General features: G+C 47.0%; 1 protein-coding gene across 9 annotated transcripts in view; it reads left to right on the top strand.

The window, feature by feature from the left end:
* GPD1L (glycerol-3-phosphate dehydrogenase 1 like) overlaps positions 1-15,773 on the top strand; it is a 121,274-nt gene that overhangs the window by 1,905 nt on the left and 103,596 nt on the right. For all 9 annotated transcript variants that reach the window (XM_081246973.1, XM_081246974.1, XM_081246975.1 and 6 more), the window contains exon 2: positions 13,852-14,029. In XM_081246973.1, coding sequence (XP_081103099.1) covers positions 13,852-14,029 — 178 coding nt within the window. The remainder of the gene's footprint in view (positions 1-13,851; positions 14,030-15,773) is intronic.

Below are 15,773 nucleotides of genomic sequence, written 5' to 3'. Positions count from 1 at the left end.
TTTCCCACATCCGAGGAACTAGTATAGAATAGTTCAGAGTGATGTCCTTAAAGTCCTTCTGTTTTTTGGTGGCCGGACACTTATCACAGTTCAGGCTTCTAGGAGTCCTGCAGCAATTGGTACTAGTTACTAGGTCTCCGTCTTTAAGACTTGGCCCAGAAAGTACTTCTTTCAGGAAACCTTATCTGATTCTCCACTTTTCCATCCCAGCAAGGTGAGGGGCCTCTCCCTGTGCCTCTGTTGCTGACATCTGTCATTGCAAGGTGATGATTTATTTGATTATCTGTTTCCACTCCTCCCCTCCCAGCTCTTGAGAACAGCATCTACCTAGTGTCGGGCATATGCTAAGTAAATACTAAATGAATGTCTAAAAACTAACTTTTTAATGTGAAAATGTAATTGTATATGATTTGGCAATAATTCACATTGTTTAAAAGGTACCAAAAACCCCACAAAAAAAAAACAGTGAAACATCTCCCATCCACACTTGTCTCCCAAGGTATCTCCTGGAAGAAAACCAGTGTTACCAGTTTCTTCTGTTCTTTCCGGAAGAATTCTATCAGATGCAAGCGAATGTTTACATATATTCTTTTATCTCTCTGCCCTGCAAATACTAGGATATTATGCACTTTTCTGTAAACTTCTTTTTTCAACCAACAACAGAATGTTCTGTCCCACATGTAATGGAGTTTGTACCTACCCACTGCAGAGCTTCGTATGGACTTTCAGCTGGACTTTGCCAGTTCTGATCCCAAGGTCACTTGAGTGAAATGTCAGCTGCCTTGTGGGCCCTGAGACTGAAAACGCGCCCATTCAGCGTGTGTTCTTTAACATTAGTTTCCTCTTCTGTAAGAGGCCACAGGACCACAGACGTCAGCACCTTTTCGTCCTTTGCAAGGTGCAGGAAAAGTGGCATGGCTGGGCTACGCCAGATTTGGGCCTGAAACAAGAGTTGTGAAGTGACCCTCCTGCGGCCCTGCCCCCCCGTCCCCCCTCCCCCTGCTGGCCCCATGCCCCCGGCTTCCCGCAGCTTCTCTCTGATGTACTTGACTTCTTCTTGGCTCACTCCAGCCCAAGGAAATGGAGTAGAACTTGGCTAGTGACACTGGATCAGAGCAATTGAGAAATGTGCCGATGGTCTGGGCTAGCTGCCGGTTCTGTTAATGATGGGATCAGACCGGAACAGTCGTTGGCTTCCTTGTCGCTGCCCTGGGTGCAGAGCCATGCTAGTCCTAGAGAGAGGCTTACGACCTCCCCAGAGAGATTCAGGAACTTAGGAACAGAAAAGGACACAGAGAGGCTGCCCAGGGGCCCACTGAGTGTTCATCTCTGGTCAAAGACATTTGACTGTCTGCTCCATGCAGATACGGTGGTTTTTCCAGGGATAGGGACACAAGTGGACACCATCCCTTCCTTCAGGTCACAGATAGAAGAGGATTTGGAAGATAAATTCAAAAGAAATACAAAGTAGAATGAAATATCTGTCACAAGATTAGACGTTTTAGATTTTTGTTTTTGTTCTGAATTTTTTTTGTTGTTCTCATGTGGCATGTGAGATCTTAGTTCCCCAATCAGGGATCGAACCCGTGTCCCCTGCAGTGGAAGCACGGAATCTTAACCACTGGACTGCCAAGGAAGTCCCAAGAGTAGACATTTTAAATAGTGTTTTTAGTAATGTTTCTTAAAATGTGGTCCAAAGACAACTTGCATCAGACTTCGCACTGAAGCTAGACTTGCTGAATCATATTCCCTGAGGGTGGAACAGATTTTTCCCTAAGGGATTTTAGCCTTCTGCTGATTTTGAAACAGGTTACCAAAAGACGGACCCTTCCAGATGCTCAGGAATAGGAAATTGCTTAAGCATTGTTTACATTTGGGACTTTTTAAAAAAAGAAATGTATTTATTTATTTATTTGCTGTGTTGGGTCTTTGTTGCTGTGCCCGGGCTTTGTTTGGTTGCAGAGAGCAGGGGCTACTCTTTGTTGCGGTGCGTGGGCTTCTTGTGGTGGCTTCTCTCGTTGTGGAGCACGCGTTCTAGGCACGTGGGCTTCAGTAGCTGTGGCTCATGGGCTTCAGTAGTTGTGGCTCACGGGCTCTAGAGCGCAGGCTCAGTAGCTGTGGCATACAGGCTTAGTTGCTCCACGGCATGTGGGATCATCCCGCACCAGGGATCGTACCCGTGTCCCCTGCATTGGCAGGCGGATTCTTAACCACTGCGCGACCAGGGAAGTCCCTACATTTGGGACCTTGAAGCAGCTCAGAATGCTTATGGAAATAATGATGTTACATCTATAGCTAAAAGGTGACTCTAAAGCTCACATTGGTGCGTCCCCCAATGTAAATAATCATCAATTGCTATGCAGATACCTGAAGACTGATGGGCCTGTCCCGCCCTCCCTCACCTCTTTTCCTCTAGACGGTGGGAGAGAGGAGGCCAAAGGGGCCTCTTGCATCCAGCTGAGCCCTGTTGTGCTGCCCCCTGTGGGGATGCAGGGAGGTGCTTCCTAACCGACGTGGCTTTTCTTGGTCCTGGTGACTCGCAATAGCAACAGAAAGGAAAAAACAAAAGCTTCTTAGGTTCCTCCAAAGATGAAACAAAGTTCCTTCACCAGAACCTTGGGAAGGGCACCCAGACACAGTACAAGATGCAGTTCTAGAACTAAAACCTCAGGGTTGTATTTGCAGTCTAAGTCCAGAAACACCCCACACCTCCTTGGGAGGCCGGGTCAGGCAGTGGTGGAAGGAGGCACTCGGGATTCCCACCCCCCGGGTTTCTGGCCCCATCAAGTTCTAGGTCCTTGAGCAAACTGCTTCCCTCCAAGAATCATTGCTCCTGACATGGGTACCTGCTGTCTAGGATCATGGTGAGGATGAAATAAGATGATCTGAGAGAGTGCAAAGTGACTAGCACTCAGTAGTTGGCAGCTAATGAAAAAATGCTGTCTGGGTTAGTTCCATCATCCTTGACCAGAGCCATCACAAAACACCTTTTCAAGGTCAGCGGTTAATAAGGTGGAATTGAAACCCAGATCCTTCTAACTCCAATGTCCATATAAATTCTTAGCATTTTCAGTGAGAAGTGTACTTTTACCAATGCCAATCACAAAATGCTAAGGAATAGAGGCAGAGGAAGGGAGAAGGTAAAAGAGCGGGAGGTGTTTCCGGGAGTTATCTTTTGCCCTTGTTTTCACCACAGCTTGACTCCTGGGACTGAAAGTCAGGGAGAGCTTTGGCCTACTTTGCACCGATGAGTGAAACTGGACGTGTGGCTGACCCTTTTTGTCCTGTTGGAAGCATCTGAATGCAGCCTGGCAGCTCTTTATCCCCCAGTGTCATCGTTTTCGACTGTGCTGCTCAGTGCCTGTGATGATTCTTGCTGTACCCCCACGTGGAGAGCTCGAAACAGTTTAGGCATCTGCGTGTTAGCTCCTCTGAGGTCAAAACGACCCCTTCCTGGTCCACAGACGGCGCTGACACACCTCTACTGTAGAAGTTGGAGGGAGAGGTAGTGGCGGTTCGGGCTGACCTGGGAGGAGACCCATTTCCCTTAGGAGCCAAGCTGAGGACACCTGCCAGGCTGATCTGCACACCTGTTTCTGTTGTTGTGCAGTGTATACATCACAGCTATATTGGGGATGAGTCTGATTTTCATATCTTAGCCCTCTTTCACCTCTTTCATCATTCTTCACTTCCTCCCCTCCCTTACGGGGGATAATCATAACAGTTACCACTTAGGGTCATTTTCTGTGTCTGGGATGTGTGTTGTTTCATTTAAATCTCATAACAAGTCTGTGCGGTAGTACTGTTATTCCTGTTTTATTTTTTTATTTTTATTTTTATTTTTTTTGCGATACACGGGCCTCTCACTGTTGTGGCCTCTCCCATTGCGGAGCACAGGCTCCGGACGTGCAGGCTCAGCGGCCATGGCTCATGGGCCCAGCCGCTCCGCGGCATGTGGGATCCTCCCAGACTGGGGCACAAACCCATGTCCCCTGCATTGGCTGGCGGGCTCTCAACCACTGCGCCACCAGGGAAGCCCTATTATTCCTATTTTAGATGACAAAACTGAGATTAGAAAACTTTTCAAGGTCAGTGGTTAATAAGGTGGCGTTGAAACCCAGATCTTTCTAACTCCAGTGTCCGTGTTTCTATAAATTCTTATTATTTTTAATGAGAAGCATACTTTTACCTGAGAACAAATCCCATCATCACAAAAATATTGAGTAGCTTACCCTCCCAAAAAAGTCTAGTATAACAATATTCCACTTAAGAAAAATCAAATTGAAATGAGGTCTTAAAAATCATCCTGGAGAGACTTCCCTGGCAATCCAGTGGGTAGGACTCTGCACTTTCACTGCTTGCGGCACAGGTTCGATCCCTGGTTGGGGAACTAAGATCCTGCATGCCTTGCAGTGCGGCCAAAAAAAAAAATCATCCTGTTCAGTTTCCCTCCAAAGGAGGCATCCCATTTCTTGTAGACGTGACATGATCATAGTTTACTGTTTTTAAGGCACCTGATCTTAAAACTAATCTAGTAAATTAATTATTAGAAAAGTCTTATATTTGAGAGGAGAATCTGTCACCTCCAGCTTCTACCCATTAGTCTGTGAGCAGTGCTGAGGCGAGCCTACTCTTTTTTTTTTTTTTTCCGGCTGCGTTGGGTCTTTGTTGCTGTGTGGAGGCTTTCTCCAGTTGCGGCGAGTGGGGACCACTCTTCGCTGCAGTGGCGGGCCTCTCATTGCGGTGGCTTCTCTTGTTGTGGAGCACGGGCTCCAGGTACGTGGGCTTCAGTAGCTGTGGCTCGCGGGCTCTAGAACGCAGGCTCAGTAGTTGTGGTGCACGGGCTCAGTCCCTCCATGGCATGTGGGATCTTCCCGGAGCAGGGCTCGAACCCGTGTCCCCTGCATTGGCAGGTGGATTCTTAACCACTGCACCACCAGAGAAGGCCGAGCCCACTCTTTTCTAAAACATGTCCCATTGGATAGAAGAGTCACATGTCCCCTAAGTCTTCCCTGTGGCAGGCCAAGTAGTATCTCCAAGCCTCTCAGTCCTTGCTGGTGGGAAGTTGTGTCTGGGGTCGTCAACCATCCAGGTCTTTCTTCTTCCCCTCATCCCTAATTCCCAGGCTTGATGACGTCAGGGACTAAGCCAGAAGTCCCCCTGCTCCTTTAAGTTTATCCTAGTGGCACTTTGCCATCATTCTACTTTGGGGCTCAGTTCCTTCCACAGTTGGGTGCTAGGAACTTCATTGATTATCTGTTGCTGCCCCACTATCTCCCCTGAAACTTAATGGCTTCAAACAGCAATCATTGATTAGCTCCTGATTCTGGGGGTCAGCAATTTGGGCTAAGCGGGGAGAGTCTTCTGCTGGTCTCACCTGGGCTCGCTCATAAGGCAGCGGTCAGGTGTTTAGTGGGCTGGGGCTCTTGGTCCTCGATGCCCCCTTTCACAGTGGGCGGGCTTTGGCCAGGCTAATGGGGGCGACCGGCCACGTGTCTGTCTTTCTGCAGCAGGCGAGCTTGGGCTTCTCCATGTCGTGGCTGGATTCCAACTTCAAGAGAGAGTTCATATAAATTCCTCACATAAGTGGAATCATTACAGTAATTGTCTTTTTTGTAACTGGCTTATTTCACTTAGTATAATGTCCTCAAGGTTCACTTCTTTTGTAGCATGTGCCAAAATTTCTTTCCTTTTTAAGGCTGAATGATAGTCCATAGTATGAATATACCAGCTTTTGTTTATCTGTTCAGTCCATCAGTGGACACTGGGTTGCTTCCACCTTTTGGCTGTTGTGGCTAATTCTGCTATGAACATTGGTGTACAAATATCTCTTTAAGATTCTGCTTTCAAATCTTTTGGGCATATGCCCAGAAGGGGAATTGCTGGATCATATGGTAATTCTATTTTTAGGTTTTTGAGGAACCACTGTATTGTTTTCCATAGCAGTTACACCATTTTATATTCCCACCAGCAGAGCACAAGGGTTCCGATTTCTGCACATTCTAGCACTTGTTTTTCTTTTGTTTTAATATAGTAGCCACACGAACAGGTGTGAGGCGATATTTTGTTAATTGCATGTGATGCATATGATCATATGGCATATACAATTTTGCATCCTGTTTTTTGTTAAATGTAACATTCTATTTGAGGCTTTTCCTCTGCAGTTTGGATTTTGATAGACAGAAAGACTTTTTTTTTTCCCTCCAAATGCTTGGCTTTTATTTATTTATTTGTTTGTTTGTTTGTTTTTGGCTGTGTTGGTCTTCATTTCTGTGCGAGGGCTTTCTCTGGTTGTGGCAAGCGGGGGCCACTCTTCATCGCAGTGCGCGGGCCTCTCACTATCACAGCCTCTCCTGTTGCAGAGCACAGGCTCCAGACGTGCAGGCTCAGTAGTTGTGGCTCACGGGCCTAGTTGCTCCGCAGCATGTGGGATCTTCGCAGACCAGGGCTCGAACCCGTGTCCCCTGCATTAGCAGGCAGATTCTCAACCACTGCACCACCAGGGAAGCCCCAGAAAGACTTTTTCATCTGCTTCTCCTCCTCCTTTTTTTCTCTATGTGAAGTTGTTCACATTGATCTTTTTTCCTCTGTGGTTGCCATCTTTGATTTTAAACTTAGAAAGCTTCCCTATATCCAGAGATCAAATAAACATTCACCAAGTTGAATCTATTTTTAAAATACTTTATTTTTCACATTTGCATCTAATACTCTGGCATTTGATTGTACTTTAAAAGCCCTTTAACTGCAAAGAATTACACAAAATGTTAACAGTTGTTCTCCCTGGGTGGTAAGATTATAATTTTTTTTCTGTCTTTCATGTATTGCTTTTATGAATAAGAAAGTAGATGTTATTTAAACCAAAACTGATCACCCTCTTCCCTTGGATCCACATGTAGGATCAGCCCTGGGCATGGGATGGGGAGAACCTAGCTGAACCTTTGTTTGTTCTCCCTAGAGAGTTTCCTCCTTGGTAAAAGAGGGATGGTCTGTGGGGTCCTTTCTGTGCCAGTAAGCTTCTGCACCCCGTGCAGTTCTGGGAATTGTCAACCTGACTTGATAGGCATCCTGTTCCTTGGTTGATTAAAATGTCACATCTTTTTAGAGAGGAAGAGGTGAGTGAATGCCAAGGGGTTGGGGGAATGGGGGTGTTGCCAGTGGAGGTTAGGACCTCCAGCAGGTGAGTGTCTGTCCAGCTGGGACCCAGGGAGGGAGAGCAGAGTGGTGAAGACATGGCCTGGGCTGCGGATCTCTCCTCTTCCACTGACCACCAGTGTGATCCCGGGAGTTCAGTGTCTTCACTTGAAAAATGGGGATCGTGATAGTCCCTGTCTCAGAGGGTTGCTAGGGCTTAAAACAGATAATGTGGGTAAGGTATTGAAAACAGTACTCTCGTGGTAATCAGATTGCAATACATAAATGTATCAGACCAAGGGGTTATACCCTTTCAGTTTATACAGTGTTATTTGTCAATTACGTGTCAATCAAAAACAAAAAGCAAACAAACAGTGCCTGACACCTGGTAGTCAGCAAACCCCTACCCTCTGCCTCTTGCCCCATCCTTCCCTCTCCCCTTCCCTTTCCCTCTGCTCCTTTCTCAGCCTCCTCTCCCTCTCTCCCCCTGCTGCTCATAACCTCTCCCCTCCCCCCTTCCTCCACCTCCCACCAGGTGTGGACTCTGGGTAAAAGCAGAGGACAGTCTCCATGCCCCGCCCTGTTCCTGCACCTTTGCCCCACGGGCCCTTCCCTCTGGCTCGAATTCTCCCCCACCCCAACCTTAGACTTACCAGCTTTATCCCCTGTGTCCTCTGTGCCCGGCACAGTGTCTGCATGGCATAGGTGCTTAATGTGTATTCTCAACAAATGATTCTACTCTACCCCTCAGCAAACAGGAATTAGTAGAAAGTGTGGGCTTTGGAAACAGATCTGGGCCAGAACTGCTGGCTCTACGTGGACAGTGTGACCGGGTGACTTATTCATTCTCTCTGAGCCTCTACTTCTTCATCTGTAAAGTGGGGATAACGTGGCTGCTGGAAAGATGAAATGAGCTCTTGTGTCAAATACCCGGTGTGTACCCAGCTGGCACTGGGTCGTGATTTCCCACCCAAGTCCCTTTAAAATTTTGTTGGTTGGGCTTCCCTGGTGGCGCAGTGGTTGAGAGTCCGCCTGCCGATGCAGGGGACACGGGTTCGTGCCCCGGTCCGGGAAGACCCCACATGCCGCGGAGCGGCTGGGCCCGTGAGCCATGGCCGCTGAGCCTGCGCGTCCGGAGCCTGTACTCCACAACGGGAGAGACCACAACAGTGAGAGGCCCGCGTACCGCAAAAAAAAAAAAAAAAAATTTGTTGGCATAATATTGCTGAGGGTGCAAACTAGTCTGTACTTTGAGGCCCAAGACCTGTTGTGGTAAGATAATTCATGATTCCATGGGAAATGTGATATTATACCCCGGAGTAAAGACCCAGGACTGGCCGTCAGTCGTCCTGAGTCCCCCCTCCCAGTTCTGGCACTACCTGGTTGAGTAACCCAAGGTCAGAGTGACTGAGCCTCCTGTGTCATGTCTTAATCTGCCAGGTGGAGGTTTAGATGGAATTAAACCTCCTTTAAACTGCCCTGGTCGCTTTTGTTCTGCTTATTCACATAGACTTTCTTTAAAAGTTGACTTTAAAAGAAAACTTTATATCACCACTCCAAAGACTGCAAGTAGAAGGTAACAGCAGCCACCAGTAGAATGGAAACAAAACAGTATTATAAAATCCTTGCCAGATACTGGTCCCTGCCAAGGCTCTGAGTGGAGGCCGCCTCATACTTTGGGAAGAAGGGAAATTCACACAGGCTGGGGAGCTGGGAAACACCGCAACACTCACATGAGACATTCGGCGCTCTCTCAGGGAGGCCAGGAGAGTTGAAAAGGGCACACATGCGTCATTGTCACTTGGTGCTGTGTGTGTGTGTGGGGGGGGGGTGTGGGCAAGCGCTCAGCCATTGGGGCTACCTCTGGCCCCCACTCCTCACTTGGGGGAAAACCGGACTCATTGCAGACCTGGCCTTTAGTAGCTGGACGAGCTGGCAGGTGGAGCGATGGCTGCTTGTGCCCTTGACCCAGCCGTGTTAACTATCTGTGCCTGACCGGGCTGGAACAGTTACAGGACAGCCCCTGAAACAAGGAGACGCCACCACCGTGGCCATGGGACCCCAGCCCCGACCATGGCTGAGCCACACACAAAGTGCCTCCATGGACTGGACTGGACGCAGTATTTTTATTTGATTTTAGGCTCAGTTCTAATATATCTGTGCATATTTTTAGACTGGTCCTCTGTAGGCCAGGCATCTTTTTAGGACAGGGTTTTCACTTATATGTGGATTTTATGTAGTTGCCTTCAAAACACACGGGTTCTTCCAAAACACTCCCTTTGCTATTTGATCCTCTTCTTACACATATGTGACAAACACATTTAGTACCATTTCAGAGCCACAGAGGAGTTTTGGGTATGGATTATACTTAAAAACAAAAACAACTTTATTCAGGTGTAATTGAAACACAGAAAACTCAGACATACTTAATATTTGATGGGTTTGGAGATAGGGATATGCCCATGAAACCATCACCACAATCAAGGTAATAAACATCCATCACCTCCAAGAGTTTCCTCCTGCCCCCATCTCCCCATTTTTGGTCGTAAGAATATTCAGTACTATGTTAGCTATGGGCTTGTCGTATAGAATATATAGCCTTTATTATGTTGAGGTGAATTATATACTTTTGAGGTTTTATAAACAACACAGAAAAGGTGGACAGCAAAGAAATACTTGGTTCAAATGGAGATGGTACTGAAAGAGATTAAAACAGAACAAATTAAAGTGTTTTCATTTCTGATCTCCAAAAAAATATATTATTGTATAAGTTATATAGAAAGAACAAGACTAGGCCTTATAGGCATTAGAATCTTTTTGTTCATCTCCCTGGATTCATTTTTTTTAAAATTAATTTATTTTTGGCTGCGTTGGGTCTTCGTTGCTGCACGGGGGCTTTCTCTAGTTGTGGTGAGCAGGGGCTACTCTTCGTTGTGGTGCATGGGCTTCTCATTGCGGTGGCTTCTCGTTGCAGAACATGGGCTCTAGGTGTGCGAACTTCACTAGTTGTGGCACACGGGCTCTAGAGCACAGTCTCAGTAGTTGTGGTGCACGGGCTGTAGAGCACAGGCTCAGTAGTTGTGGTGCATGGGCTTAGCTGCTCCACGGCATGTGGGATCTTCCCAGACCAGGGCTCGAACCCGTATCCCCTGCATTGGCAGGAGGATTCTTAACCAGTGCGCCACCAGAGAAGTCCCTCCCTGGATTCATTCTTGAATTGAATTTCATGCTTCTTCCCCGCGTCCATCTCCTCCCTTCCCTTCCCTCCCCTCCCCCATCCATGAGTGGCAGATCCAGTAGCTTGGCCCAGAATTACCTGGAGTTACCTCAGCGTTGCTGAGTCTCATGCATCCCTTAGCTACCACTGCAAAATAGCCCACCCTCCGCCAACTCGGTGCTGAAAATAACAAGCACACGCTGAAAATAACAAGCACACATTGTTGCTTGTGCATCTCTGGATCAGCTGGTTAGTTCTTGGCTTGGCCCGGCTCCCTCACGTGTCTGTGATTAGCTGAGTGTTGGCTGGAAGCTCTGCTTTGCCTGCTTTTCCCATCCCTGGTGAATGAAGCCCTTTTTGCTTCTCTGCAGAGGTATGGTCTTCCTTAGCACCGTTCCCATGTCTTCTCCCGGGACCCCAGCCAGGTCTGTCCACCTTGGTTCCCTCAGCTGAACGCTGGGCAGGCTAGCCTTCCCATGGATTACCTGGGTTACATCTGAGTCCTTTATGTTAAAAGTCCCTTGCAATTTAACCTTCTAATCACAGTGTCCCTCATTCCCTTTCACCTCTTATCACACACAGGATTGTGAATTCCTTTTACCTTGTTCATCTCTCAAGTGGGTGGGAAGCTTTTGAGAGCTGTGCCTTTTATATCACCAGCATCTAGCCCAAGGCATTATGTGCAGTAGGTGCTCAGGACATTTTTGATAACTGAGATAAATGCGTGAATGAATGACTGAATGAGGTCCTTGATGAAACCTGGGAGGAGGTAAAGTGAGGTCCTGCTGACCTCCCATGAGTAAAAAATGCAACTGGAGTCTCCCTTATTTTTGTTTTGCTCTTCTAAGCCCCATTTGAACACCAAAGAACAAGGTATGGTGGGCTTAGTTCTTTCTTTTTTAAAATAAATTTATTTATTTATTTATTTGTGGCTGCATTGGGTCTTTGTTGCCACACGCAGGCTTTCTCTAGTTGCAGTGAGCGGGGGCTACTCTTCGTTGCGGGGCGTGGGCTTCTCATTGCGGTGGCTTCTCTTGTTGCAGAGCACGGGCTCTAGGTGCGTGGGCTTCATTAGTTGCGGCACGCGGGCTCAGTAGCTGTGGCTCACGGGCCGTAGAGCGCAGGCTCAGTAGTTGTGGCGCATGGGCTTAGTTGCTGTGCGGCATGTGGGATCTTCCTGGACCAGGGCTCGAACACGTGTCCCCTGCACTGGCAGGCGGATTCTTAACCAGTGCGCCATCAGGGAAGCCCTGGTGGGCTTAATTCTTAATAGTTCCAATTCTTTTTTTTTTTTTCTAATTTATTAATTTATTTATTTAGGCTGTGCCGGGTCTTAGTTGCAGCATGCAGACTCTTAGTTGCAGCATGCACATGGGATCTAGTTTCCCGACCGGGAATCAAACCTGGGCCCCCTGCACTGGGAGCATGGAGTCTTACCCACTGGGCCACCAGGGAAGTCCCAATAGTTCCAATTCTTAACTAACTTTTCAGCAGAAACACAGTAGGTTTGCCTCTGGTTGCAAATGCTTGGCTTCCACAGGAGGCGGCTGTAAAGGGAGAAACAGATGTATTCCAGTAAGACTGTGGACCATGGGTAGGGGGTTCATGGTTCTAGTTTATTTTCCCACTTGATTTGCTAGACATGGATTCCTAGTGTCTTATAGATCCCCTCCTCGGTTTGCTCAGTTCCCCAGAATCACACTTGCTCTCTTTGACCCTGTGTGAGTTATTAGGATAAACACTAGGGTAAAAGTGATAGTGATGGTGGGGAGATTCTCGGACTTTTTTCTGCAGGGTGTCAGAGGAGAATTGGATTAATGGATATTTAGCTAATAAACTGTCCTGCTGACAGAGAATAAGGACTTCCCAGGGAAAGCCACAGAGCTTTGATGTTTACAGCTATTCCTTTGTGAGGAAGGAGAGCACCAAAGTTCTAGATCCTTGTGCAGAGCAGCTGTTCTCAACTGGCCGCACGTCAGTCCCGGGGAGCTTTAATAACTGCTGATGCCTGATCCCACTCCAGAGGTACCCATTTCATTGATCTTGGGTGTGGCCTGGGACTCAGTCTCCCAGGTAATTCTATTGTGCAGCCAAACATAAACATAAGGATAACTGTCTCCAATCTGTTCTTCTGCATCAGCTTGGTCCCACCCCCTTTCTGTCATCACCCCTTACTCCATTTCACAAATTGTCTGAATCATTAGAAAAAATCGTTAGAAAAAATAATGAACGCCCTGACACGTGAATTCTCAAGGTGCTCTTTACGATTCTTTCCTTTGCTCTTCACACCAGGAAAGTTAACTAAGAAACTATTTCTCTGTTCGGATTCCTATAAAAGAGCTTGATTGGTTCAGCCGGGATTAGGTCCCACCCATGGCCCAATCAGTGTGCACTCAACACACCTGTGAGATGAGCACAGGCGCTCGCTGACCATCATCACCTCTGCCACGGGGACCAGCCGCACACCCACGGCTCTTGTGCAGAGGACTGGCTTTAACTAGCATCTTCTCTTCCCCTGTGGGAAAGCCTGTGGGAGACGGATTCATGACCAGAATAGGTTTGGTGAATAGAGATGCAGAAAAAAGGGAGCTTCTAGAGGCCTCTGGGTGTCTGCTGGGGGGACCCATGCCCTTGCTGTGCTCCTTTTCTGGAATCCACTTGGGTCTTGTCTTTCCTTTATGACTGCACATGGAGCCTGTTGCAGTTCACCAGAACACAGCTTATCCTACGGTAGCTGCATATTAATCTCCTTGATGGATTTGAAACATAGCCTAGTTGCTTCGGAGACTTCATGAACACTTGAAGTGTTATTTTTATGCCATCCTTCAGGTGGATTTCTCTTCCTTCTGTGATACCCTCTTCCAAGATAGGTTGGTGCTTACTAGTTTCAAGGGGTGGTGCTTTCTGACCTTGTAGCAAATTCTGGGGCTTTCCTGATCATGGGGTGGTATTTCCAAGTGAAAACAACTAAGTTTCAAACAGCTTGGACTTCCCTGGTGGCACAGTGGTTAAGAAACCGCCTGCCAATGCAGGGGACACGGGTTTGAGCCCTGGTCCGGGAAGATTCTACATGCCACGGAGCAACTAAGCCCATGTGCCACAACTACTGAGTCTGTGCTCTAGAGCCAACGAGCCACAACTACTGAGCCCACGTGCCACAACTACTGAAGCCTGTACACCTAGAGCCTGTGCTCTGCAACAAGAGGAGTCACTGCCATGAGAAGCCCGCACTACAACGAAGAGTAGCCCCTGCTCGCCACAACTGGAGAAAGCCCGCGCGCAGCAACGAAGACCCAATGCAGCCAAAAACAAACAAATAAATAAATAAATTTATTAAAAAACCAACCAAAGAAACAAAAAAACAGCTTGCGGCTGAGGCGACATCACATCTGAGTTCTAAGCTCAGTGCTTGAATCAGAACACAAGTCTCCTGAAATATAATCTAGTGCTTTTTCTCTTCTGCCCAAGTGAGTTTGTTTTCTTTTCCACTGTTTCTTTTGCAGGGGTTCAGCTGTTGCAAAAATAATTGGTGATAATGTCAAGAAACTTCAGAAGTTTGCCTCCACGGTCAAGATGTGGGTCTTTGAAGAAACGGTTAATGGGAGAAAACTGACAGACATCATAAATAATGACCATGAAAATGTAAAATATCTCCCTGGACACAAGCTGCCAGAAAACGTGGTAAGACTGGTTAATTCTAAAAGTTACACTCAGTTGAGTTAGCACTTGGGACGTGGGGAGATGGGAAAGCTGCTTCCCCGGTCTCCTGTTCCTCTCTACCACCAGGTTCATTGCTTGGTCCGTTTTGGTTTTCCTGACTCTGAACATGGGCCTTGTGTTAGTTTGCTAGAGCTGCCATAACGAAGTACGATAGTCTGGGTGGCTTAAACAACAGAAATTAATTTTCTCACAGCTCTGGAGGCTTCACATTGTCTGGAGGAAGAAATTTTCCTCTACCCTCTAGGTTCTTCTGTCTGGTCTGAGAATTAAGTTGACATGAGACAGATTAACAGGAGAAAATCAAACAAAGTTTAATAACATGTATGCATAGGAGAGAACCAGGAAAACTATGTCATTCACCAAAATGGCTGAAGCCCTCACCTTAAATATTCTCAGCTAAAGACAAAAGAGGACGTTGAAGGTGGGGAGAGTCAATTCTGGGAGGTGATAGGGAAAGCACAGTAAACAAGGGTAAGGTGTTTACGCAGATTTAAGTCAGTGCCTGCCCCTTTCCTGAGAGTTTCTAGAGATTTAGTCCTCCCAGCTCTTCCAGGTACTTGGAGGGAGACCCCCTTACAAATGGAGATTTCCCTCATGAATGTAAATGTTTCTTACAAAAGGACAACTCCTACTTGGTTTTCAGTTTCTTCCTTGTCTGCTGTTTCTTAAAAAACAACCACCTTAAGATAATTAATGTGCCAGGGCTGCCCTGGTGGCACAGTGGTTGAGAGTCCACCTGCCGATGCAGGGGACACGGGTTTGTGCACCGGTCCGGGAAGATCCCACATGCCGCGGAGCGGCTGGACCCGTGAGCCATGGCCACTGAGCCTGCGCGTCCGGAGCCTGTGCTCCGCAACGGGAGAGGCCACAACAGTGAGAGGCCCGCGTACCACAAAAAATAATAGTAATAATTAATGTGCCAAAGAGGCATATTTTGAGGTGGCAAAATCTGCTCCCCTACAAAGCCCAAGATCAAGGTGTTGGTAGGGTTGGTTCTTCTGAGGCCTCTCCTGGACTTTTCTTCTTCCTGTGTCTCCACGTGGTCCTCCCTCTGTGTATCTGTGTCCTAAGACAGACACCAGTCATGTTGCAATGGGGCTTACCCCAGTGACCTCATTTTAACATAATAACCTTTACAAAGAGCCTGTCTCCAAATACAGTCGCATTCTGAGGTACTAGAGTTAGGACTTCAACATATGAATTTTGGGGGAACACATTGCAGCTCATCATAGGCTACTTTCTTGGCATTCAGAATGGTGGCCACATCAAAGCTAGAACTAATAATTTTACCTTTGTCTTGTGTCTCTTGGTAACTCCCTGGATACCTATTGACGAAAAATTAATCAGTCGGTCTAAGAAAGAAGTAGAAATTTTATTCGAGCCAAATTGAGGGTTATAACTTGGGAATAGCATCTCAGTGTTGAGAACTGTTCTGCCCATTAGAAGTCAAGGCATAGTTACATAAGTTTTTTGAGACAGAGGGCTTTATGTTAAATGAATTACTGACAGTTCATACAATCCAAATCTGTACAAGATAAAGAAGGAATGTTATGTTTAAGCAGTTGTCTCCTTGATGCTAAAAGAATGTTGCTCTTCATGGTTGAGCAGGTGTTTCTGCCGATGGGGAAGGTTTGGTCCATGTGTAATGCAGATACACAAAGCACAGTAGAGGGGAGAGAGGAGACCAAAGGGCAGAGAAAATTTA

This window comes from Mesoplodon bidens (assembly GCF_964165515.1).
Source record: "Mesoplodon bidens genome assembly, chromosome: 10".
NCBI classification, from domain to species: Eukaryota; Metazoa; Chordata; class Mammalia; order Artiodactyla; family Ziphiidae; genus Mesoplodon; species Mesoplodon bidens.
The sequence above is the reverse complement of the archived record's forward strand: the minus strand, read 5'-3'. Positions and strand labels throughout refer to the sequence as shown.